General features: G+C 54.9%; 2 protein-coding genes across 2 annotated transcripts; both read right to left on the bottom strand.

Moving 5' to 3' along the window:
* Positions 1-1,554: 1,554 nt before the first annotated feature.
* MRPL28 (mitochondrial ribosomal protein L28) lies at positions 1,555-6,805 on the bottom strand. Its single transcript, XM_021548602.2, has 5 exons — positions 6,478-6,805; positions 6,246-6,398; positions 4,449-4,583; positions 3,021-3,107; positions 1,555-1,934 (listed from the first exon to the last, which is right to left on the bottom strand). The coding sequence occupies exons 1-5, from the start codon at positions 6,763-6,765 to the stop codon at positions 1,851-1,853; spliced, it is 747 nt and encodes a 248-aa protein (XP_021404277.1). The 5' UTR covers positions 6,766-6,805; the 3' UTR covers positions 1,555-1,850.
* Positions 6,806-7,910: 1,105 nt separating this feature from the next.
* Positions 7,911-25,557, bottom strand: PGAP6 (post-GPI attachment to proteins 6). The gene is made up of 13 exons (XM_077786812.1): positions 25,470-25,557; positions 21,338-21,515; positions 19,635-19,842; positions 19,424-19,557; positions 18,805-19,070; positions 16,985-17,304; positions 16,201-16,294; positions 15,510-15,633; positions 14,373-14,509; positions 12,348-12,526; positions 11,406-11,552; positions 10,926-11,042; positions 7,911-10,477 (listed from the first exon to the last, which is right to left on the bottom strand). Exons 1-13 carry the CDS (start codon positions 25,555-25,557, stop codon positions 10,181-10,183), a joined length of 2,289 nt encoding a protein of 762 aa, XP_077642938.1. The 3' UTR covers positions 7,911-10,180.
* Positions 25,558-25,780: the final 223 nt, after the last annotated feature.

A 25,780-nucleotide genomic window follows, 5' to 3' on the forward strand; every position in this document is an offset into this window, starting at 1 on the left:
GGCAGCAGATCCTGCAGATGCTCAATGAGCAGCTCTGGAGATCAGGCTGGGTGGTTCCAGCCGTGGGAGGACACACAAGCAGAGCCTCAGCTCCACAGAACCAGAACCTCCCAGCCCTGGGACAGAGCAGCAGCTGCTCACTGTCCCCTCAGCCACTTGCAGCAGCTCCCTCAGTGCCCAGGAGCTCTGAGGCCCCGGGGACCCCCATGGGGCTGGGCAGGATCTGGGCAGGTGCCAGCCGGGCTCGGGGCCGGGCACGTTCCAGCAGAGCTGTGCAGGGGCCAGGGCAGAGCCACGGGCTGGAGCTTTGCTGGGAGCTGCATTAAAACGCATGAGCTGAGCTGGCCCTAATGATGAGCAGAGCTGTCAAACAAGGAGCTTGTCCCAGCTAATTATCTCTAACGAGGGCAGAGTGTCAGGGTCCCCGAGGAGCTGGGCAGCAGTTTCTCACTCAGCTCAGTTGCAGCAGAGAGAGAAGATAACCAAATGTCATTATGCTGGCCTAGCTGCAGAGTCATTAATTAGGCAAATACGACCTTCTGTGCCAGTTTGCTCTTGAGAAGCTGGACTTGCTGGGGATGGAACACACAGGCAGGCTGGAAACATCCCAGCTTCTGCCACCCAAGCCTGCTCCCCCTGTGCCCCTGCAGGAACAGCACAGCCCTGCTTGGCAGCCCCAGCCAGCCCTACCAGCCTGTGCCAGGCTCAAATACCCCTTATTGGGACTCCAGCCCCTTCTCTGTCCTAAAGAGCAGCAGAGAAATCTGGTTTTCATGAACTGCTTTAGATCCCATTCAACTCCACAACCTCCCTCACCCAACCCCCAGCACGGTCCTGTGAGGCTCTGTGCTCACCCAGTGGCTGCTTCTGCACCACTCCTCCCCCAAATCTTCGAGGCACTGCCAATCTGCACTCCCCTGTGGTCCTGCTCCATCCCAGCACAGAGGGGCTGAGCCACACTCTGCTCTACAAGCCCAGTTTCTCTCTCTTCACTCCTGTGGCTCACAAACCAAGGCAGTGCACTTCCCCTGATGTGCCAGAGAGGGGGAAGCCCAAGACAGGGGTAAGGCAAAGTTTCTTCCACAGAGACGACCCACACAAGGTTCAGCCTGCAGGCTCTGTGCTTGTCCCTCACCTCAGAGATGAGGGGAAAAGGGCAGAGGCTGATTTTGATCCACCCAGAAACTCACTGCACCACCACAAAGCTGCCAGACAACACCAGGGACTCCCAGTGCTGTTCCTCAGCCTGTAATTATGGCAAGTGCTCTGCAGTCCCTTGTTGCCAGACAGCAGCAAAGACTTCAACACCCACTTCAACTACATCTTTACAAAATAAGATTAAAAGTCACCAACTCACAACAGAAACTGGGCTGTAACCCAAGGGTTAGTGAGCTGTGCAGGGGAGCTCAGGCCCACCTGCTGAGGGGTTCGGGGTCACACTTCCGGAGCACAACCATCTGAGGTGGATGAAGCTGGGGATTGATCCAAGTTACATTGTGTCTCACAGTCCCTGCTACAACACACTAATAAAACAAGTATCAGAGAGAAGTTCACTGCTGTTAATACTAAAATGTGTATTTTGTATCACAAGTGGGCTCTCAACAACAGAACTGCTTGTACAGGCACAAGATCCACACTGAGTCAGTCTGACAAGAACTCTCAGAGCCACAGCACAGAAACTCTTTCCTCAGCCCACAGAAACAGGTCCTCACTGCATTTAGGCTGTCACGACACTTTAGCAACGTGGTTCTCACGTGGCTCCTTCCCCAGCAGCGTGGTTCAGGCAGCAGAGCCCCTGAACCCCCCTGCTTTCTCTGCAGCAGGGGTTTTGCTCCCAAGATTTCTTCTTTCTACTGCTTCTGCACTGCCTGTTGCTGTTCTTTCAGCTGGCTGACAAGCTCTTCAGCATACACCTTGAAGAGGGGGACAGGGTCCTGCAACAAAGCAGAAGATAAACCATGTGAAAGGAGTGAACCTGAGCAGCAGCAAGGGGAAGTGCAATGGGGAGCCCAGGCAGTGCTGGCAGCCAAAACCAAAGGAAGATGTGACTGGGTTTTATTCAGGGGCTGAACAAGGCAAGGTGCTGTGCCACAGCTGCTGCTCAGCTCTGTGACTGACGGAACCCAGGCCTGGTTCAGGGGCTCCGTGTGGTGGAAAAGTCTCTCCTCCAACCCGAGCTTCCAAAGAAAGGCTCAGCAGTCTCTGTTGTTTGGTCTCAAGGCAGTTTATTGCAAGTTATCTAAAAGATTTTCTCCTGGGGCTGCTGTGGTTTGCTCAGAGCTCAGGCAGAGGCACACACACACCCTGACATCCTCTCTGACCCCGACTGCTTCTTCTCTCCCACCCAGGGCTGCTGCTCTCTTTTATATGGGACATTACGTGTTCCATGGTTACAGTTTTTCCCTAATGCCTATTACCTATATTAAATGGTGATTTTCTACTCTAAACCAATCTGTGAGTGCCAACATCACCAAGAACATGGAGGTAAGGAAGGAGAAAGAGGGAGGACAGGGCAGGCCCAGATCCCTCCATCATAAAACCTCTGACCCCCATGTACAAAACCAAAACCCCCCTGTACAGCACTCAAAAATTCTTCCCTTTACTTTGTAACTACTTCTACCATAATATCTAAACTTTTGTGACATCTTGTTCTTCCTGCAAGGTTGGTAAATCATTCCATGGTTCAAACCCAAAATCACAGCTGTTTCCAGCTGCCTGCCAGGGTCTCAAATGCTTCTGACCTGGGCCCAGAACCTCCAAGAATGTCTGAGGGACATTTCGAGTTCCAACATGTTACCGTCCCTCAGAGAGGGCAGGCACTGTGTGGAGCATTCAGCAGCTTCCCCTGTTCTGACAGCAGATGAGGATCATCAGTAGCTCCCAAGGATCCCTTTCCTCCCTCCCTCCCTGCTCCTTTCCCTCCCTCCCCACGCTGCCTGCCATCAGTGTGCACCCAGCACGTGGCTGAACACACCCCACGGAGCAGCTGCAGCCACAGTGCTGAGCACTCAGGAAATCACCTTTTTTTCCAGGAGCCTCTGTTTTTCAATGGCTTCTTCCAAACTCAAGCCAACCCATTCAGCTTCTTCCTCTGGGATCACAAATTCCTGTGATAAAAGAAGAAGGCAGCACAGTCTTTGCAGGTCACCAAGATACAAATCCTCTCTATGCCCAGTGTTGGAACCTTGCTTACTGAGAATTTCAGACTTTCTGTGCTGACAGGCACTGACCCCAAGAGAACACTGCATTTGACCTGAGGCCATGGATAAAACTTCCAAAATTGAATGACAGAACTAAAATTAGAAGTGTGTAGTTTAAATAGAAGTGTATAATATTACATAGTAAAAACCTGAAAGTTTTAGAATATAGTAATGTTTATAAAACAAGATCGAAATTTTAGAACAGAAGCTAGTCCTTCATCTTCACCTTTTTTAATAAGTTTAGGTGCTATTGTATAATTAGATAAAAAGTCCACATGGCAGACCACAAGTGGTTAGTTATTAAGCTAAAAGTAAAAATAATTTAAGTGACATTTCTTAATTAGACAATTTATCCTTTAAAAAATCTTATGAAGAGAGAAATATAGCTAAATTTTTTAGTTTGTTAAAATAAAATACTATAAAACTGACAGTTTATAAGAATATAAATAAAAATGAATAAACATCTAATACTGTCAAACAAAAAATTCCATCTCTCACTCTGAATCCTAACCCCCCCCAAAAAAAACCTAAAACTCCCACAGCCCAGGACACCAACACCAGTGATGGGTGACCATCCAAACCGCAAATACCAGGACAGGTTGTTGGGTTAATCCCTTTTCTCACCTAGAGATGGGGTAACTGAGAGGTGTTTTAAAAACTTTGACTCTATTCTCAGTTTCATGTGAAGGGTGAGACAATATAGACGTCATAAATTATGCTATGATAATCAGAAGTTAATGATAATATAATATAATATAATATAATATAATATAATATAATAATTACTATTTACCAATAATAAATATTATTATATCAATAATATTAATTATTATGATAAAGTGTTTTTTGGTTTATTGGTTTTTGTTACATTATGTTGTAAATGCTTTAAACCTGATTATTTAAAATTGCTTTGTGGGTCTTAAAATGTACTTTTCATAGTTTTATTTTTCTAAAGTATTTACTCTTATTTGTAAGGCTATCTCTTGAAACGTGTTTTTAGTTCTGTTCTCTTAACAATCTTTCTTATTCTATGGTGTTTTTAAGCTAGTATCTCTTATGGTGTTTTTAAGTTAGTATCTCTTATCTTAAGGTCTGTATGTAGATGTGTATATATATATTTGTATATTATGTGAGCTTTTTGTTATGCTTTGAGAAATTTTTATAAATTAAATTTTTTATAAATTTATTTTTTTACGTTTCTCCCTCCCTCTTGAATGAGAAATGCATGCCCAAGGTGACAGAACCCACCTTGTACTTGTCATAGACAGCCTCTCTCCGGGCTGGGTCCCCCGGGTGCAGCGCGGGGTCCCGGCGCGCCAGGCGCAGCAGCATCGTCCTCTTCAGATCCATGCCCAGCTTGGAGCACATGTCAGCTCTGGGGGTCTGCACGGGAGCTGGGCTTAGGCAGCAGTGCCAGGGGGCACAGCACTGCCCCAGCACTGCCCCAGCAGCCTGGCAGCACTGGCACTTCACCCACACCCAGCACACGCCCTTCACACACACCCGGCACAGACTGGGAAAGGCCTGCTGGATGTCGTGACTGGATACCAAGTAAGTACACAAAGGTTTGGTGTGAAAAATGCATCACTGATGATTGGCTTTTCAGCAAATATTACAATGAATATTACGTGTGTAATGTCAGAAAGTTATGCTGCATTAATTCTCTTAAGTAGGGTGTTAAATGTAGTTTTTATGCTGCATTAATTCTCTTAAGTAGGGTGTTAAGTGCAGTTTTAGCTTCCAACATAATGTTAAAATAGAGACTGCAAGTGGGGGGAGGTTTTTTTTTTAAGAATAAGATACTCGCTTCGAGGAACACCTAAATCTTCCAAAGAAGAGGAATTTATAGCTTCTTATCAGAAGAAACTAATTTCTTCAGGCCTTGCTCAAACTCAAAGATGCCATAGAGACTAAAAGAAACAGCTGACATACAACAGACAGATTTTCTTAGACTGTATACATAACCATGAAAGATACATGAATATGCATAAATAGAATGTATACATAACCATGAAAGATACATGAATATGCAACAAATGTATTGTTTTAAGGGTGATTCCTTTGTTCACAAGTGATACTTTTTGTGACTTAGTGTCCGGGAGCATTCGGACGTTGGTAATTCTTTACTTTTTATTATCTTGTAATTGTCCTAACTCTAAACTTTATTTTTATAACCATTTTATTATTATTAAACTTTTAAAATGTTAAAAACCAAGTGATTGGTGTTTTTCACATTTGGTAAGTTTAAAGGCTAAAAGGAGAGTGTTTTATTTGAACATTTGATATTTATAGAATTGTACAGGTGACTGTGGATTGCAGGATGGAATTACCACTTCTCCAGGCACTGTTAGACTAACAGTTTATTAATTTTCTCTTCTTATAAAGAAGAATGTAAAACAAATATTATTTACATGAACATTGTGTGAGAACTCTGGTAGAAATATGTAAACAGATTAGAAGGTTGAAGAAGTTTTATGAGAACTTTAAGACTTTTAAAAGAACTATAAAAGAAAACTTAACACTTTTAAAAATCGGGGCAACAGTTGGATTTGTTCTGGAGACAATTTGGTCACAGCTCTGTTTTAATATGAGTTTGAGAGGGTGTTAAAGGCTGGGAGCATTAGACCTGTGCTAAAACATTAACAGAGCACTTGTTCAGCCTGGAGGAGAGGGCAGAGCTCGGCAGGGCTGCAGCTCCTCCCCAGGGGCAGCTCCAATCTCTGGGACAGGGACAGGAATGGCTGGAGCTGGGCCAGGGCAGGGTCAGGCTGGATTTTGGGAAAGGTTCTTCCCCAGAGGGTGCTGGGCACTGCCCAGGCTCCCCGGGAATGGGCACAGCCCCGAGGCTGCCAGAGCTCCGGGAGGGTTTGGGCAGTGCTCAGGCACAGGTGGGATTGTTGGGGTGTCTGTGCAGGAACAGGGGTGGGAGTGGATGATCCCTGGGGGTCTATTCCAACGTGGGATTCCCTGTGCCTAATCCCGGGACTCCGTGCCTGCCAGCCCAGGGCGGAGGGCAGCGGGGGCACGGCCGGGACCCGCCGGTACCTTGAGGATGTAGAAGTCGAAGCCGAAGGCGGCGTCGATGAGGTCGAGCGTGCGCATGGTGACGGTGATGGTCAGCGTGGCGTCCAGGATCTCGCTGTAGAACTGCCGCTTGAACAGCTGCGGCTTCCAGGTCTTGGGCAGCCTGGTGGAGAGCTGGGCACGGCCGGGCCGTCAGGGGCAGCCCCGGGAGCCCGGCGGGCCCCGGCGCGGCCCGGGCAGGCGCGGCGCTCACCTTGTCGTCGCGGGCGTAGCGGAAGCCGCGGACCCAGCCCTCGCCGCCCCAGAGCCCCTCGTTGGCGGCGGGCGGGAAGTACACGGGCACCGGCACGTCCTGCACGCGCTCGCGCTCGCCGGTGCGCGGGTTCCGCCGGTAGCGCAGGCCGTGCGGCTCCCAGTGCACGGGGGTGGGCGGCGTGCTGTCCTGCAGCGAGGCCAGGTAGTGCTGCGGCAGGCGGGCGCAGATGCCGTCCCGCAGGCGCATGGCGGCCCAGAGCCGCGGCGGGAAGCGGTGCAGCGGCATCGCCCCGGGGCCGCCACCGGCACCAGCACCGGCACCGCCTCCACTTCCGCTTCCGCTTCCGCCCCGCGCGGCCGCCGCCCATTGGCCGGCGCGGCCGGGGCAGACGGCGGCCGGGAGGGGCCGCGCCGCGCCCGCGGTTCGCCCCGGCAAGGGCTGAGGGGCCGGAGCTGGGCCAGGGCAGGTCAGGCGGGATTTTGGGAAAGGTTCGTCCCCCAGAGGGTGCTGGCACTGCCCAGGCTGCCCAGGAATGGGCACGGCCCCGAGGCTGCCAGAGCTCCGGGTTTGGGCAGTGCTCAGGCACAGGGTGGGATTGGTGGGGCTCTGGGAGGGCAGGAGCTGGGCTGGGTGGGCCTTGGGGGTCCCGCCCCACTCGGGATATCCTCGTGCACATGGAGGGAGCAGCGCCCTGGAGCAGCCACCCAGGGAAGGCCTGGGCATCCCTCCCTGGGGAGGGCATCCCAAAGGAACATCCCTCTCTGGGCATCCCTCTGTGGGGACATCCCACAGGAACATCCCTCTCTGGGCATCCCTCTGTGGGGACATCCCACAGGAACATCCCTCTCTGGGCATCCTTCCCTCGGAACATCCCAAAGGAACAGGCCTGTCTGGGGACATCCCAAAGGAACATCCCTCTCTGGGCATCCCTCTGTGGGGACATCCCAAAGGAACATCCCTCCCTGGGCATCCCTCCCTGGGGACATCCCACAGGAACAGCCCTCCCTGGGGACATCCCACAGGAACAGCCCTCCCTGGGGACATCCCACAGGAACATCCCTCTCTGGGCATCCCTCTGTGGGGACATCCCAAAGGAACAGGCCTGTCTGGGGACATCCCATAGGAACATCCCTCTCTGGGCATCCCTCTCTGGGGACATCCCAAAGGAACAGCCTTCCCTGGGGACATCCCAAAGGAACATCCTTCTGTGGGGACATCCCACAGGAACATCCCTCTCTGGGCATCCCTCTGTGGGGACACCCCACAGGAACATCCCTCCCTCGGAACATCCCAAAGGAACAGGCCTGTCTGGGGACATCCCAAAGGAACATCCCTCTCTGGGGACCTGGACACGTTCCTGTGGCTCCACCTGACCCTGCCTGGGCATGAGATGAGGCCCCTTCCAGGATTGTGTGACTGCAGCCACCAGGTGTCTGCCCGCAAATACCGTCACCTTTATTAAATTATAAAACCGTAAGCTTTAAAATTTACCATATAAAATAATCACAAGTATTAACAGCAAAGAAAAAAATAACTTTTTCTTTTTTTTTCCCCCCCCAGACACCAGAATTTGCTTAGATTTTACCCAAAATAATTAACCCTCCCTCCTGCAGGCACTAAGGCTCGATCAGCAGGGAGGGGGCAAAGCAAAAATGAATGATCAAACACAAAATAAACAATCACATCAGTGGGATTTCTTGCCCCAAAGCTTCTGCTTCCAGCATGGAAATCCCTGAAGGGAAAGGCCCGATGAGAAATTATTGCTTTCTATGATAACCAGCAAGACCTGGCCATATCAGTGGCATCAGGTCACACTGGTGGCACCCAGGTCACACTGCTGGCACCTGGGTCACACTGGGGGCACCTGGGTCACACTGGGGGCACCTGGGCCACCCTGGTAGCACCCAGGTCACACTGGCAGCACCCAGGTCACATTGGCAGCAGTCAAATCACATTGCTGGCACCTGGGCCACACCGGCAGCACCTGAGACACACCAACAGCACCTGGGTCACACTGGCAGCACTCAGCTCACCTTGGCAGTACCCAGGTGACACCAGTGGCACCCAAGTCACACTGGCAGCAGTCAGGTCCCACTGGCAGCACCCAGACCAGCACGGTGGCACCCAGGTCCCACTGGTGGCATCCAGGTCCCACCGGTGGCCCGGCATGGACGGCATGGCTGTGAAGGAGCAGTGGTCCCCTGCCACGGTGCTGGGGCCTCAGCAGCACTGTGCAATCCAAGACAGGGGACAAAAAAAGTGCCTAAAAGTGGTAAAAGTTGGAGGAAGCCCTGATGGCCCCATGTCCCCCTTCCTGCTGTGCTTCCCTGGATGGCAGCAGCACAAGGAAAGGCAGGGGACACGGATGGCAGGGGGATGACACTGCTGGGTGTGGACAAGTGTCCTTCACTTGTCCTGAGCCTGCTTAAAAAGGGGGATTTTGCAGAGGAGGGGGAGGCAGAGGGATAAAGTGCACAGCTGAGCTGGGTGCTCTTCAAAGCAGAGAAAGAACCCCGAGGAGGCAAATCCTTCATTAAAAGCTCTTTCCTCCCCAAAGCCACCTGAGGAGGGGCTCCCAGCAGCACCCACCAGGCTGACACAGCTGGAAGGATGGAGTTGAGCCCTTATCTGTAGAAGAACGATGGGCAAAGACAACTTCCCTGGTTGCCAAGTTCTGCCCTTGCTTTCTGCGTGCTCTGGAGTAAGGCTAAGGTGAGACACGCTGCAAAGGAGACTGTGGCCACCTGGAGAGCCCCTGGTGATGCTCCTGGCTGGGCTGGGACACTGCTGAGGCCTCAGGAGCCTGCAGCTCCAAGACTCCGAGGCACAGCAGCAGCTGTGGCACCACCCCAAACCACCTGTGCCACCCCAGAGGGAGCCCTGCCCATGCCAAACCCCCCAAAAGGAGGAAAACAGTGAATCCCTGAACTCCATCAGCCTGGCTCCTTCCAGAGCTGAAGTTAAACTCAGACTAAGCCCTGCACTGCTGTGGGTTTCACAGCTCTGGCCGAGGTGCTGCTGCTGCCTCTGGCATGTCCCCAACACAGGGTTTTTCACATTCCTGCCCGATCTGATCCTGAATCCAGGACCCAAGTCCCAGCCTCATTCTTCTCCCACAGGATCAGGACCAGGTAAGAGCAGCAGCACCTGTTTCAGAGGGAGAGAGGTTCCAGACCCCCAAGGAGATGGCAGCCAAGGGCCCAGCATGAGTTGGGATCAGCTCCCTCCCTCCCCATCAGCACCAAGGGCACTCGGCAGCATTTGCTCCAAGGAACAGAAGAAACATGTTCTTCTCTTGGGTTCAAGTGCTGACTGCAGGGTGGCAGGGGAGGTCCCTGTCCCACATCCTCTACCAGGACGGGGTGCAGAGAAGAGCCCAGCAGCCAAAGCCTTGGCTCCAGCTCAGTGTGGATGCAGCAGCGGGGGAAGAAGGGTTGGCGATCTCCCCCAGGGCTGTGGGGAGGTGGGGGACAAGCTATTCCTTGATCTGGAACCATGAAGAGCCTGCCCTACCCCAACAGAAAAGCAAAGGTGGCCTCAAACTTGCCTCCAGAAGACCAGCCCACACCATCTTCACCTTTAAACTCATTCCACGCTGCACCCTCCTGTCCAGGGGAGCAGCACGTGAGAGGACTGACGAGCGAGGGGCAGCCACGGCCGAGGGCAGCTTCCCCATCTGCCACCCTGCCACCAGGACAGCTCAGGTGACAGCATAGAGCTCCTCACGGTCGTTCTGGCAGATCTGATAGCGACACGTCAGCTTCTGGGACCAGGCCCAGGGCTTCTTATGCTTGTCCCGAGGAGGGAGCAAGAAAGCCACGCTGCAAGCCACCAGCACGTGCCAGATGCTGTGGGTGTAGTAGTAGTTCTCATTGGTTTCCATGAAAGCGTACACGGAGATGGCAATGAAAGCCAAGGTGATCCCTGGGAGGAGGTAGAAAACCCAGCGCTTCCACGAGGAGGGGTAGCAGTGCCTGCGCTTTGCTCCGTGGTGAACCTGGGGGGGACAGAGCACACGGGGGTTAAGCAGCCCAGCAGGGGCTGGGGCAGGGGGGAAACGGACCCCAGAGCATCTGCCAGCCTCCCAGGGTGCTTGCTGTCCCTGAGGAATTCAGCCCCCACGCTGCTTGGGCCCATCTCTGCTCTGCAAAAGCCCCTGGGAGCTGTGGCACAGAGTATGGCACAGGTGCTGCAGCTCCTGCCCAGGGCCAAGCCACAACCCGTGTTTGGGACAGCACTGCAGCTCCAGGTCTGACACCCAGAACCAGGGGATTCTCAGCTACTGCAGGGCTGGAAGGTGAATCTCTTGCCCTGCCCCCTCCACCTGGGTGTTTCAGGGTTTCAAGCCATGCCTCTGGATGGGCTGGAGCCTTGGGTGTGCTCCACCACCACCATTCCCCATGGGGAGCAAAGGGCAGCAGTCCTGCCTGGCTGCCCTCACTTACCCACGCTGTAACCATGATGAGGAGGGCGAAGAGGCAGGGACCCATCATGTTCCACACCCCTCTGCGGTCCAGCTGCAGGGACATGGCAATCAACAGGGTCCCCAAGACAAAAAGGACCTGGAAAAGAGACACCACCACTACTGGCAGGAGCTCATCTTTTGAGAGAGTACAGCCAGACATGCTAGAGGCAAGAGGAACCTCTTCTTCTGGCTACCCAGCTCTGCATCCACGCAAGAGTCAGGAAAAACACCTTCAAGAAGGAGAAACCACAGAACCCGTGAACCTTCACCCCAAATCTCAGGGGAAATCTTCAGGCCCAGCCCCTACAAGCAAGCAGGCATGAGCCAAACTGCTGGGACAAAACAACCCAGGGTGGCATTGGGTGACAAACAGGCTTTGTCACCCAGCTGTCATTAAAATACAGCGGTGAGAGGGCTCAGCGTGGCCACGTGTGGGTCTGTGGGGACACCTGGCACTCACGTATTTCAGGATCTTCTTCAGGCGGGCCATGCACAGGATGGTGACCCAGATGGACACCACGGAGCCCAGGAAGTCGCAGTACTGCAGCGTGTCGTAGTCCATGATGCACATCACGGCCACGCCTGGCTGGTCACACGCGTGGTAGAACTGCGGCCGGGACAAAAGCAAAGGTCAGTGTGGAGCCAGCAGCTCCATGTGGCTCTCTGGGGAGGGGAGGCAGGAGAGGGCTCAGCCCACAGGCAGGATCCCTCCTGCAGGGGCTCCAGGAAGCTCCACCAAACTGCTGTGGCATTATGGAAGGAGTGAAAGCAGGCATCCTGCTGTCCCAGCAGCTCTGACAGGGCAGGACACAGAGCTGGAGCAGCTCCAGAGGAGGGACATGCAGCTGATAAGGGGACTGAAGCACTGCTCTGTGAAGACAGGCTGAGACAGCTGGGGCTGTTCAGCCTGGAGAAGAGAAAGTTGCATGGAGAACTCAGCACCTTCCAGCATCTGACGGGGGCTACAGGGAAGCTGGAGAGGGATTCTTGTCAGGAACTGGAGTGATGGGACAAGGACTAACGGGTACAAACTGAAAGAGGGGAAATTTAGGTTAGATATTAGGGAGAAATTTCTACTCTGAGCATGGTGAGACACTGAAACAAGTTCCCCAGGGAGGTTGTTGATGCCCCAGCCCTGAAAATATTCAAAGCCAGGCTGGATAAGGCCTTGAGCAACCAGGTCTAGTGTGGGAGTGTCCCTGTCCATGGAACTAGGTGATTTTTAAGGTCCATTCCAGCCCCTTATCATTCTTGGATACTACAATGTGCCCTTGGAGGAGCTTGTCCAATGATCCCAGGAGCTCCGTGTGAGCTCCAGGATGGGCTGCTCCAAGGACTTCATTCTAGCACAGCATTCCCAGAGCTCAGGGGAAGGTGTCAGGGGACACAAGGCAGTCCCTACCGTGGAGAAGAACATGGTGTAGGTGTAGACAGAGGCCTCCACCAGGTAGAAGCGATAGACAGCGACTGCAATGGCGGGCAGGAACATGAGGTTGCTCAGGGTGAGCAGGAGCGTGGCCAAATTCTGTGTGCCCACGCTCTGGGCCTTGGTGTCATCTGTGCAGCTCCAGCCACCCCAACCTGCAGACAGAGAGGCTTCTGTGGATCTCAAAGGCCCTGCCTTGTCCTCCCACAGCAACCAGCAGCAGCCTGGGGTGCCTGAGAAGGAGCAATCCCACACCCAGACTGTCCCTGAGCCTCTTCTCCATCAGCCTCTCATGCTCCTGCTCTCAGGCTGTCTCATTCCTCTGCTGTGGGAAGCTGGGGAAGCCCAGCAGAGCCCCATTGCTGCCCTGAGGACATTCCCCTGTTTGTCCCCATGTAGCAGAGCCCATCCTACATCCAGACTGGTACTTTCCATCCCTGCAGTAACTCAACACACGTGCTACTTGCTGGTGGAACATCAAGCACTCAAGGTTCAGATGCTTCACGTGGTGGTGTAAGCTGGGTGCAAGATCCCTACAGATCCCAGGAGTCAGGTGGAGAATGATCCTCAGCACTGAGGAAGCCACTGGGCTCCTCTCCTACCAGCTGGCATAGCAGGGCAGACCCAAAACCAGGTCAGGCTGCTCTGGACCTTCCCCATCTGACTTCTGAAGATCTCCAAGGATGGAGACCTGGAACCTGTGCAAAAACAAACAGCTCTGAAGGGGGAGAAAATGTGTCTTCTTCAATTTAGGTGACAATTTCCTTGCTGCAGCCAGTGTCTGTGGCCTCTTGCCCTTTCCCTGTGCTCATCCTGCATAGCTGGCTCCATGGTCCCAGTAACCTTTGGGCAGCAGAAAGTGTGACTGCTCCCACTCCAGCTCCTCTTCCACAGGCTGAACAAACCCACTGCCTCAGCCCATGGTGACATCCAGGGCTGCACAGGAACCTGGGAGTGAAAATTTCCCAAAGGACAGTGCCTGGCACAAAACACAGCTCTCACCCTCTGACTGGATACTGAGGACTGAACTGAGGCAATCTCTATTAACACAAATCTGCCTCTTCTTTTGAAAAATTATTTAAATTATTTTAATTAAAGATTAGGATGCCCATGCCCTCCTTTTGAGAAAAGGAGGTCAGCCACAGGGCAGCTGGGGTATGTGCAGGCACTCCATGGTCCAGAAGCAGAGTTACCAGTAGCATCCGTCCCATTGCAGAGTCACTGGAACCCACAGCAGCAGCTCTGCCCCCTGTGCTGGCTCCCTGCCAGGCAGAGCCCAGGGAACCTACTCTCTCTGGCTTATTTCTGGGTCACCAATATGCACATGGGGCACTTTGCTCGGAGTGATTCAGCAGAAAGCTGTCCTCAGCCTGATTCTCCAGTTCCCTTAAGGTGCTCTGTGCTTCCCAGAACCTGGCAGCCCTCGGGGAAATTGGGATGCTGCTCTCCATCTCATTCCTCACCCATCATCAGCACTGCAGCAGGGAGGTCCTGGCTCAGGCCCAGAGCAGCGGGGAGTCACATTCTGCCCTGTCCTTCTGCTGAGAACAGGTGCACAGACCCACCCAAGCACAGCAGAGCTCATCTTCCCTACACCACAGACTTCCCAGGCCATTAAGATAATTAGGAGCTGACACAGATATTCCTCCTCCAGGGGCACCTCTGAGTTTCAGGCTCTTGGCAGGAGACACAGGCACCGCCAGGAACCCACACTGCAAACCTTCCTGACAGGCACAGGCTCTGACACAGGCATTTTCAGGCACCCTGATCTCTCTGGGATGCTCAGGAGCACTGCTCCAAGCCCTGGGGAACTCCAAGCTGTCCTCATCCCAACTCCCCATCACCCCTGGGCTGCCCTGGGTGCATCCCAGAACTGTGCTTCCCCAGGCACTGACGCTGCCACCCACAGCAAACGCCAGGCTCGCCCACTCCAGCACCACCACTCTAAATGGTGCTGTCCCCTCGGGGAGGATGGCAGAGCTTCCCAGGACAGGCACTCACCAGCCTTGCAGCTGCAGCCAGCGTAGAGGTAACCGTGCCTGCGCAGGAGGCTGCACTGCCCGTAGGGCCCGCAGTCGTTGAAGCAGGGCGTGAGGTACGCGAACACCGTCACTCTGCCTTCAGCACCGGCACACTCCCTGCAAGGACAGCACACCCCCCTGGTGCCACAGTCCCTGGGACAGCCCCCACCCTGTGGCACACTCCCTGCAAGGACAGCACATCCCCCTGGTGCCACAGTCCCTGGGACAGCCCCCACCCTGTGGCACACTCCCTGCAAGGACAGCACACCCCCCTGGTGCCACAGTCCCTGGGACAGCCCCCACCCTGTGGCACACTCCCTGCAAGGACAGCACACCCCCCTGGTGCCACAGTCCCTGGGACAGCCCCCACCCTGTGGCACACTCCCTGCAAGGACAGCACATCCCCCTGGTGCCACAGTCCCTGGGACAGCCCCCACCCTGTGGCACACTCCCTGCAAGGACAGCACACCCCCCTGGTGCCACAGTCCCTGGGACAGCCCCTGCCCTGCTCCCAAAAGCCAGGCCATGCTCCTGCCTGCAAGCTCCCTGGTATTTCAGGATCTGCTCCATCCCTCCCAAGAGCCAGGAGCAAAGCCTGCTCCCTTGACACTTGGGCTGCCAAACTGATGTCCAGGTGGGTGTCAGCTCTCCCCTGACCCCCATGGCAGACCCCAGTGCCCATGACTGTCCTCAGGACCAGTGTCACCAGTGTTGTTTTGCATTATGCACTTGGCTCCTTACACAGGAAACCAGCAGGAAGGCAAACTGCAGGAATTCAGGCACAGCTGCCTGCACTTTAGAGAGCTCCCAGAAGGGTAACAGCAGCAATTATTTCCCAATTTATCACCTCTGAATCCACCTGGGGATCTGAAGCTCACCCAAGCAGGCTCTGCCATCTGCAGTCTACGTGAGCTGTGCCAGCTCAGCATCAAACAAACTGCTTGGGTGCTCACAAAGGATCAAGTGAGCAGGGCCACCCACCTCCCTGTCCCTCTGCAGCCACAGTTCAACTGCCACCAGGTGAGAGGAGCCCACAACCACACAGGAGGACAGGGGGTCAGGTTTGCTCACATGAGCCAAGGGCAGTGGGATGTAGCAGGGTGACACCCAGACTCACCCCTGTCCCTTGGGGCAGAGGAGCTGCAGGGACAGGAACCAGTCATCGGTCTGTGGGTACAGGACAATCAGCATCGCTTCCGCAGAGGACGTGCTCACACTCAGAGGGTAGCCCTGGGAGAAAGCTGGAAAAAGGAGGGTGCTGTGATGTGCCAGGGCTTGAGGAGAAGGGCCTACAGCAATCCCAGCCTGAGACTGACCACACAGGAATCAGCTGCCTCCAGTGGCTCCTTGCTCCCATGCTCAGGAGGCACCAGGGGCATGGGGAGGACCCCTGCTTTCAAGATCCTATTTCTTGAGATCTCAATTTTTTCTGTCATCTTAGTTCCTGGGCAGCACGGGGCACCTGGAACAGCCTGTTGTCTTGGCTGGTTCTCCAGTGTACAGCTTAGCTGCTTGCACACTAGCAATACCTTCACCATCCCCAAAGCTCGTGCCAACAAGGCTGGAAGAACCCCAGCTGGTAACCAGACCTTCCTTTGGTGGAGGCTATCTCATTGTGCCAAGACCACCACCTGCACCCCAGCACGCGGGGAATGTGCCAGCACAAAGACCTCACAAGGGTTTGTGCAAAAATCGGATTCTTTGGGACACACCACGAAGTCCTGAGTCAGTTTACAGCTTGCCAGGTCTAAAAGCAGAGCCCTGAGGTGACACAGCTGAGCTGGTGGCAGTGCCAGCATCAATCCTACCTGTGCTGCAGTTCTGTGTGGCGTTCAGTGACAGCACTGGAGAAGCAGCACTCACACAGGCTGCCACGGTGGCATTGGCCAGGCTCACAGATGTCTGTGCAAACAGAGCAGTGTCCCATGTTAGAGTGCCCCAATGCCATCCCCCTGCACCATTCCTTTCCCACAGTGCCAGGGACAATAAATCCTTCAGGTCAAGTCACCCACCAATTCAGAAGGTTTCTATTTCACTTGTGCTACCACTGTGTTGTGTCACAACTGAGAGGCATTCTTGTGGGGGACCCTGCCAGGGGAACTGCCCCAAAAACTGGGATACCCACTCATCATTTCAACCAACCCAGGGGAGACGGAAGTCAGAGTCTGCAGAACATCAGGGCTGAGCCCTGGGCCAGCCCTCAAGAAGTTTCATGGACTTTCAGGGGGTTATTTTGGTGGTGGGGTGTCACTGAAGGAGCCTGGGAATTAGGGACTTGGACAGGAACATCCCTGGGTTCCCCTGCTCAGCCTCCTCTCCTGGTGGCAAGGTGCCAGGCTCCCATGGAGAAGATGGCATTGCAGCTGCTTTCCATTTTGTCTCCTCTACGTCACTGCCGCCCCATGCTGCAGGCTGTGGCATTTGAATTGGAGCTGGCAGGTGGGACATGCTGGGAGCAGCTAAAAAAGGCTCGGAGTATTTTGTAACAACAAAAAGAGAAATAGTCCCACTGGTTCCTACAACCTCTGGAGCATGCAGGAGCCGGGACAAGCCCTGCCAAGGGGACACGACCCCGTCCACCAGCCTGCTCACCTTGTTGAGCAGCAGACTGACCACAAGGGATCCCCCACTGTCCATGCCCGTGTTCAGGTTGAGCTGGAGCAGGGTGGGGGACAGGGAGGTCACGGGCACGCCGGGGCCGTTCAGGAGCCGGTAGCGCACGGACACCACGTCCAGGTCCTCCCTCACCACGGGCTGGCTCTGCAGGCAGGAGCTCCTCTGGCCGGACACGTTGCCTGGAGCCTCTCCTGCAGCTGGAGCAGAGCTGCCTGCTGCTCCTGGTCTGGCACCAGCCTGGCTCTGGTTTAGGCTGATGAAGTTAAGGAAGGAACTGGCGCTTCCTGGTCTGCAAACTAGAGCCAAAAAGGAGAGGAATCAGCACAGCCAGGTCTAGCACCTCACCCAGGCAGGGTCCCAGCAGATGTGTTACAGTGCACTCAGGCCATGTTTTCCCCCCTTTCCCCGGGGCCCCTGTGACTCTGATCAGATAAGCCTGGTCTCCTCCTTCATGCCCCAGCGGGGTTGGCGGAGAGCCAGAGAAGCCCTCCCTGTCCAAAGCCTGGATAAATCCCTGACCCTTCCTGTTCTCTCTCTTTGCCCCTCTCTTTCCCCTGGACATCACAGAATAAAGAGCTGGAAAACCACATTGGGGTAAGAGCCTCTTTTGGAATCTTTGCCCATCTCCTGATCTTCTTCCCCTCAAGGTCTCGCATCTCTGGGCTAGCCTGATAATTTAGGGGCTGAGAGGGGAGAAATGTCACAGATGCAGTGCTCCAAGGGGCAGCACAAACTGGGGGGTTTCAGGTGGTTCATGTCCTGCAGGAACTGTCCCTGAGGTGCCATCTTTGCAGGAGGAGCATCCACAAGCTGGGACACTGCTGGGAGCCAGGCAGTGGCACAGTGGGTGGGAGCACCCTGGAGTTGCAGGGAAGGGGGAACAGAAGAAGGGATAACACAGCACCACCAAGGTGCCCAGGGAGTGCTCGCTCACCACCAGCAGAGCTCAGCACTCAGCTGTCCCACAGCCCAGCCACAAAGCTGCACAGAAGCCTCTCCCAGCTCCCCATATATGAGCAAACAAAGCTGAGCAGGAGGGAGAAGCCAGCCCAGTAGAGCTGGGCACACTGTGGCAGATGGAGCAGAATGGGACACTTGGAGGCCCACTGCTGGAGACTGTCCATTGCTCCCAGAGACTCCAGTGCTACCCTCTGACACCTCTGCTGCCAGTGCCAGGTCTTCCAGCACACAGGATGAGGCTCTGCTTAGAAGAGGAGGTGGCAGAACCCCCAGCAGAAGAAAACTTTAAAAATGTATATAGTTGGTGAGCTTCCAGCAGTCAAACAGGGATTGCAGGCACGTAATAGGTGCAAAGGTGCCTATCACAGCCACAAGGACCTTGTGACCACCTGAGCCACACAGTCACTGGAAATGGTGACACCCCCTCACAACAACTCCAGACATTTCCCAAGTAAACCTCTGCGAGGTGGTTTCCTGCCTGTTACCCACTCTTGGCCAATTAGTAGTCAACACAGCCTCAGTCTGGTGTACCACAGAAAACTATTTTTCCCACCAAATTTTAAGCCAGCCACTGCTTCCCAAACAACCTTTAGAAAAATAACACTGAACTTCTCAGGTGTTTCCAAATGGGCAGCTCTGGCAGAAGTCTCTCTGGGGTGAACACTGGAGCTTTCAATTTTGTCCCCAAAGCAAGAACTAAGGTGTCCAAGAGGTGGCAACCAGCATGATGGGGAGCATGGGCCACCACCGCCAGGCACCCAAAGACCCAGGGTGGCACAGCACACACAGAGCTCCCTCTGGTCCTTCCCCCACTGCTAAAGAACACGGAATCCCACCTGTGAAAGAAGCCAGCATCTCCACCGACACGCTGGCATTGGCAGTGCCGAGACTCTCCACCATGATCTGCAGCCACTTCTCCCAGGGGGGCGACTCCAGGGCCAGGCTGCAGTTGGTGCTCCCGGTGCAGGTGAGGCTCCTCTGGAAGGACTGGGGCAGGGTGATGGAGCCCAGCAGCACCCGCACAGTGCAGGCTCTCTGCTTGCTGGTGACGCAGCTGCTCAGCTGGAACCGCATCTCCGCCGCGTGCTTGGGAACGAAGACCCTGCAGGGGGAGGGAGCAGCAGTTTGCAGAGCCTGTACTCCCAACACAAGCCAGGTCCCCAGGGCTTTGTGACAAGAGCTAGACTGCCCTGGTTGGTGCTGTGAAAATCCTTCTCAAGGCAAACATCTGGAAGCACTAAAACTCCTGCAGTTGAATCTATGACCACCTGGGAAGAGTCAGAGAAGGGTGCTCGTGTGCTCCCTGTGCAGACCCTGCCACTGCTGCAGGGAGCTCAGAGACCCCCCAGCTCCAGCCCCACGTGGGAACAACACTGGCTTCCCCTAAGCAGCTTAGGGAAGTGGGAAGTCCCACCCCACCGTGCCCTCGGTCGCCCACCCACTGCTCCCACTCACTTGACATGCAGTGGCTTAGCAGGCGAGACAACGGTGTGTGGCATGGGGACACCAGGCTCCAGGACAGGCATATCAGTGAGTCTGAGCACAAACATATCTGCCTGGAACATATAGGGGCATGGAGTGGAGAAACCCTGCAGGAGGGGAGAGCACAGGGGTCAGCTGTGGCTGCCATGAGACGGGCGGGGCAGGCGCTGGGCAGGCCCCTCACCTTCACCTCGATCCTGCCCGCAGCCTCGGGCAGGTGGGCAGCGATGAACCAGTCCCCGGCAGCGGGGCTGCTGACGTTCACGAAGGTGGTGTTTTGCACGGCACTGCTCAGGGTGATGCTGATGTTGTAGGAGGGACGGACGGTGGCGTTGGCAGGAAAGCGAGTGCCCAAAGGGTTAATGACGGGAGGGGCTCCGTGCCGAAAGTGCCTGCGAGAGAAACCACGGCGAGAGCAAACTCAGGGAGGTACAGACACCGCCAAGATAAACTGGGGTACAAACCGGCCTGGGATGGCAACGGGAGCAGGCTGGAAAACCCCACATTTTCAAGTGGAGTCATCATTTTCACCTGGTGAGGACTGGCTGCTATTAGCTTATCTGGGATTTATTTAGAGATTGGTTTAACTTGGCAGCTTATTAAGATTTACATGGTTCCATCAAGCCTGGGAGCAAATTTCCAACACTTGCTAAGGCTAAGCTCCACCCACAGACTACTGCCTTATAACCATCAGCAAATTCCCATATAGGGAAAATAATCCACAAAGAACTTTAATTTTCTAGCTAAGATCTGCATCTTCCCATTTCCTCTTTTAAGGAAGGCAAACAGACAGACTAAAAAGACACTTTCCAAGGAAGGCCCATATTACAGACTTCAGAACAGCAGCACTTCTGCTTTCTAGATAAGCCCAGCATTTGAAGTAGCAGAAACACACACAGCTGAGGAACGTGGGAGATATTTACTCAGTCAATTTGGCATTTAATTTGATTGCTTTTGGACTGCACTGCAACAGGTCCAGCAAGCAGACATGACAGGTGATATGTTCTCAGCCCTTGGAGCTTATCTGGGTTAGCCATCATTTCTTGGATTATTGTTTAGCTGCTGCCTTGTCCCTCATGTCCTCAGACTACTGGAAACCTTTCTGGGAAGGAGAAAGCAGGCAGATCATCTGTGACAGGCTGCTCAGGAGCAACTAAGAGTGCCAGTCTCCCCAGGACAGACCAGGGAGGCACAAGCCAAGCAGCTTCAGTCACTCCCAGATCTCTGTGGAATGGGTGCCAGAGACCCGTGTGACTCCATGGGCACAACCTGCTGAGGAAGCTTGGTGTTCTCCAAAGATAAAGCTCAAAATCTGACAAGTTTTGGATCTCAAATCCTTCAGCAAGTCAAGTACTGTTTTAAAAGCATTTCTCTAATTGACATTGAGTTTGCCATCTTCTTGTGCTCCTGTGCCCACAGGACAGCACATTCCTCTCCTATCTCTGCTCCACGCTTGGCCATGCCCCTCACAAAGTGCCCCCAAATCTCCTCAGTTCTGCACTGGGCAGTTTTTGCCCATCTCCAGCCAGTCTGGCTCTGCTCAGGTCCCTTGTAGTGCTGCCACATCGTTTGGCACCGTGTGCAGGCTCTGCCAGGCCAGGAGCACCTCTGAGCAGCACATCTGCCTCACTGTGAAGCTCTCTCCAGTGTCCTAAGGGGTCTCTTGGACACCACACCTGACAGGCAGCCCCAGATCGGCTGGTAAGATGAACACAAAACACTCCTACAGGTTTAAACACCGACTTAGTGCTGCTGTATAAAGAAACTACAGCTCCTGCTGCTGAGGAACTGCCCAGCCTCCACAACCAACCAGCCCCAGCCACGAGTGACCAGGACAAGGGGACAAGAAGTCCACAAGGACAAGGCCTGGCCTGGGGACATACGTACACAGTGATCTCCATGCTGGTGCACTCGGGGCCCTTCCCCCGGGATGCCTGCAGGAGCCAGCGCAGCAGCACGGTGTCCTCTGGCACGTGGAAGTGGAAGAGCTTGGCGTTCCCATACCAGCTGTAGAAGGAGAGCTTCTGTGCACTCTGGGAGAAGTACTCGGAGACATAGAGGGAGTCTGGAAGGGAGAGAGCACAGCAGTTGGTAGGGGAGCTGCTGGGGGCAGGCTGCAGGGCTTTATCCACCCACAGAAGCACATAGGAGGCTTCATGTTTCTTGGAACAGTGCACTCTGTGTCCCTGATTTCTCATGCCAGTCCCATTAGGTATGTGGTGATCCATGCTCCTCCAGCCAGAACCACCCACATGCCTACTATAAAACCATCACCCTGAACCAGAGAGCACTAACAGATGCCTAAACTTCACTCTGAGAAACGTGCCCTGAAGATAAGAGGTCACCAGAGACACCAAGGAGGAGGAAAAGGTCAGGAGGAAAGGCTGATGGCAGAAGGAAAGGTGATAGAATAGGCAGCAGGAAGCCCTGGGCACAGTGCAGAGCAGATGGGTGCCCTCTGCCCCAGCAGAGTTCATGTGCCAAGAGGCAAGAAGAGCTGTGCCCTTGTCTCCTGCTGAGCATATAGGCTGATGTTTTAAATGGGCAGAGAGTAAAAGGACAGTGGGGATGATTTTAAACAAAAGGAGGGGAGATTTAGATTGGATGTTAGGAGGAAATTCTTCCCTGTGAGGGTGAGGAGGCACAGATTGTCCTGAGAAACTGTGGCTGCCCCATCCCTGGAAGTGTCCAAGGCCAGGTTGGATGGAACTTGGAGAAACCTGGTGTGGTGGAAGGTGTCCCTGCCCATGAGATGATCTGTAAAGGTTCCTTCCAACCCAAACCATTCTGTGGTTATCCATTTACCCAGCTCAGGACACAGGTGCTGTCCTCCTGTGACACGTAACACTATGCAAATTCATGTGCTGCAAATGTCACTCTTTCAGACATACCTTTTAAAGCCTAGTGGTTTTCTTAGCTGGAAGAAAGGCTGCTGGGATAGTGAGAACAGCCCCAGGTAGGCTGAAAGGGTGTGCAAGAGGACAACAGCTACTCAAAGTGCCATCAAAGTGACAAACTAGATCCTCCATCTCTCTGCCCAGCTACACACCTACAGATCACACCCAGCAAAATATACATTACCCAAACCAGCCAAACTGCAGCTCGGGGCTGGAAAGAAGCATCACACCAGCTGAGAAAGGGAAAAACTGCACAGAGACAGCAGAGTCAAGGCCATCCAAAACCAACGTTTGTAACACTCAGCAAAAGGGTAGAAGGTTATATCTTCACGTGCCTGTGGAGTGTTTCCTGATGCTCCTTTCCTACTTTGGAATCCCTGGATTGGGGAGAAACTGTGGCACTTTTCAGAGGCAGATTCCTAATTTCTATGATAGAATAGCAGTGAGGGTGAGCTAACTTGCTTTCCCTCAAAGCTGCACAGGGTCGTGCTGCAAACACAGAGGACCCAACTGTGTATAAGAAAGACAGCAAAGAAAGAGGAAAACAATCCTTAGGCAGGAGCAGATCCTTGGGACGTACTTCCTGCTGGGAGGAATCTAATCCTAGCAGGAACTACTATTCGTGCCCCAAAGGAGGACGCTGGCCCACGGCACTGCAAGGAGACAGGAATGGTAATCATGGGCTTAACTCCTTGGCAACTTACCAAGCCAAAGCCTGCGGGCATCCTGCAAGCCAGCAGGGAAAGGAGGAAACAGGAAAGCCAGAAATACCAGCCACACAAGGCAGCTGGAGGATTTGCTCCTGGAGGAAGAGCTCAGCTGCCTGACCTTGCCACAGGGGACCCATGGGGGACAGGCAAGGGAGCAGAGCTGGCAGCACCTTCATGCACAGTCAGGAAAGGCCACAGGGAAAAGTGAGCCTTGAGCAGCATGGCCAAGAGGCCACAGCCCCTGGGCAGAGCTGTCCCACTGCAGTCCCCACGCTGGGGTCACACTGCTCACAAAAAGGGCTTTTCAAACCACTGCTCCCCAGCTGAAACGCCAGCGCAGCGCGTGGGTACTGTGGACAAGAGCTGGCTGTGATCCCTGCCAGCCCAGGGACATTTCCCTCATCGGGGCTATGGAAAGGAGCAGGCTTTCATCAGTGGTGTCTGTACCCCCAGCACACTCCACACACACTTGGCACACTCGTTTCTGGCAGTCCATGGAGACATTTGGGCACAGGAGGAGGTAGGCAGGGACACAAAGCGTGATTAGAGCTGGGACAGCCTTGGTCCTTCTCCATGCAACAGGTCCCATCAGACAACCCACAGCCTTCCCCAAGCCCACCAGCTGTCAGCCACGGCCACCACCCATCCTGCACGTCCTCACCAAGCCAAAGCTCCCTTTGTGTGGGTTTAGAGGAGGACAGGGCAGGCCAACTGCAAAATTAAAAACTCCAGCAATCAGCAATGCTCTTTATTAAGGACTGGTCAATTCTGTGGAGCGAGCTCGAGAGCATTACCAGGTCAGAGCAGGCAGACCTGCCCTGCCCACACACTGCCTGTCACCAGGTAAGCACCAGCTGGGGCTGTGGGCAAAGTCCACTGACAGCTTCTTGTGGTGACAAGGGCTGAGCCCCTGCTCACAGGCTGTGCTGGGCACCCAGAGCTGCACCACAAGCTGGTATGTGACTCCCTCCACCCAGGGTGACAAGGAAATACCACAGATAAGCGGGACATCAGCTCAGAAAGCCTGAAAGACAGGTCACTGCAGCCAAAGTGTGTGCTCTGGCAGCCCATTTGCATCAGGAGAGAGTTCTCTGGCATGTGCTGTGCTCTGTTTGTGTCCATCCATATCTATTCAGTCTACTCAACACTAGCATGGCAACACCTGGAAAATCCCACTTGACTGTTCCATGATGTGAAACAAGCTTTCAACTGAGCAGAGACCTGTCCCGTGGATGCTGTTTTCCATCCTCTTCCATACAGATCTCGCATAAGCAGATTTCAAAGGTATTGTGTGAAAACCAGGAGTGTTTTAAGACAAGGAACAGAATGTGGTAGAATCCCTGATGCACAGAGGAGACACATTATTTCAATTTCAGAGTAAAGAGTCACTTGCTTCAGCTCGGGTTTGTTTGTACAAAGATGATCTCATGGTAGTTTTAGGAAATAATACCTTGACTGCGGGTTTCACAGGGCGTCCCATCAAAGGCATGAAGCTCTCATTTCAAAGCAGACACTGTCTAAAGCTACAGACTTGATGAGCCTGACTCGAGAAAAGACTGGGCTATGTTGCAGGATGTTTTGCCACTTACAATGTAACATAAATCCCGTTCCTTTATCCCGGCTCTAAAATCCACCTGCAAATGTTGCAGAACGAGGACCCCTCGCTCCCCTGGGGAGCGGCTGATCCCTGCCAGCACCCACACCAACCCCACCGAGGCATTCCCACCGCCGGCGGGACGGCGCCGGGACAAAGCCAGCAGCACACCTGGGGCCAGGGAGCTCCGGGGCTGGGCACCCAGCGAGCAGGATGCCAGGGCAGGGTGGGCCGGGGCACGGGGCCCCGTCCCCCGCGGCTCCCGAGAGCCTCCCGCTCTGCCGACCGGAGGAAGCGATAAGCACCATGCACAGGACAGCCACGGGCAGAAGGAGCCGACCTCCGAGACGGAGCGGGCAGGCGAACAGCCTCAGCTCCCCGCACCTCGCACCCCAGAGCAGCCCCGCAGCGGGGGCGCAATCCCCGCGGGTCCCCAGCCCCGCCGCTCTCCCAAGAGCCCCGCTCCCATCCATCCGTCGGCATGCACTGGAAGTAAAGTAACCTGAAAACAAGGCAAACCCAAGGGAAACAACCGCTGCAAACACAGCAGAGCCCTCTGCGAGTGGCCTGAGCTCCCGCTGCTCTGCAGGGCCGGCACAAGCGCTGCTCCCCGGGGATGCTCCTGAGCCCCCGACTCCCCCGGGAAAGCGCGGCGCCAGCCCGAAGTCACTGCAGATCCACCCCGGCAGCGGCTGCGGCACCCGGGGCGGCTCCCGGGGCTCCCCTCAACATCACCCCCCGTTTTCCCAGCGCCGCCCCTGCCCCCCGAGCCCCCGCCGTGCCCGCGCATCGCCGCGCTCCGTCCCGCCGGGACTCACCGGGGCCGGCGCGGCCGGCGGGCAGCGCCAGCAGCGGCAGCAGCAGCGGCAGCAGCGGCGGCAGCGGCGGCCCGGCTGCCCCGGCCATGGCCGCCCGCCGCTGCTGCCCCGGGCCCGCCGCCCGCCCGCCCCGCAGCGCCGCCGCCGCCGCCGCCGCCGCCGCTTCCGCCGCCCGCCCCGCCCCGGCCCGCCCCGGCCCGCCCCCGCGGCACCGGGAGGGACGGACCGGGGGGGACGGACCGGGGCCGCAGCTCCCGCCGGGACGCGCCGCCCGCCCCGGCCCTGCGAGCCCCCGGGATGCGCCCGGCGGG

The sequence above is a fragment of the Lonchura striata genome, chromosome 16 (genome assembly GCF_046129695.1).
Source record: "Lonchura striata isolate bLonStr1 chromosome 16, bLonStr1.mat, whole genome shotgun sequence".
NCBI lineage: Eukaryota > Metazoa > Chordata > Aves > Passeriformes > Estrildidae > Lonchura > Lonchura striata.

Coding starts and splice junctions, on each gene's coding strand:
- PGAP6 (XM_077786812.1), bottom strand. CDS start 25,557: ATGGCCGGGGCAGCCGGGCCGCCGCTGCCGCCGCTGCTGCCGCTGCTG. Junction 19,558..19,634: donor CGGGCAGGATCGAGGTGAAG/GTGAGGGGCCTG, acceptor CCCCTCCTGCAG/GGTTTCTCCACTCCATGCCC. Junction 17,305..18,804: donor GATGCTGGCTTCTTTCACAG/GTGGGATTCCGT, acceptor TTTTGGCTCTAG/TTTGCAGACCAGGAAGCGCC.
- MRPL28 (XM_021548602.2), bottom strand. CDS start 6,765: ATGCCGCTGCACCGCTTCCCGCCGCGGCTCTGGGCCGCCATGCGCCTG. Junction 3,108..4,448: donor CTGTCTATGACAAGTACAAG/GTGGGTTCTGTC, acceptor CTTTTATCACAG/GAATTTGTGATCCCAGAGGA. Junction 1,935..3,020: donor AGAGGCTCCTGGAAAAAAAG/GTGATTTCCTGA, acceptor GCTTTGTTGCAG/GACCCTGTCCCCCTCTTCAA.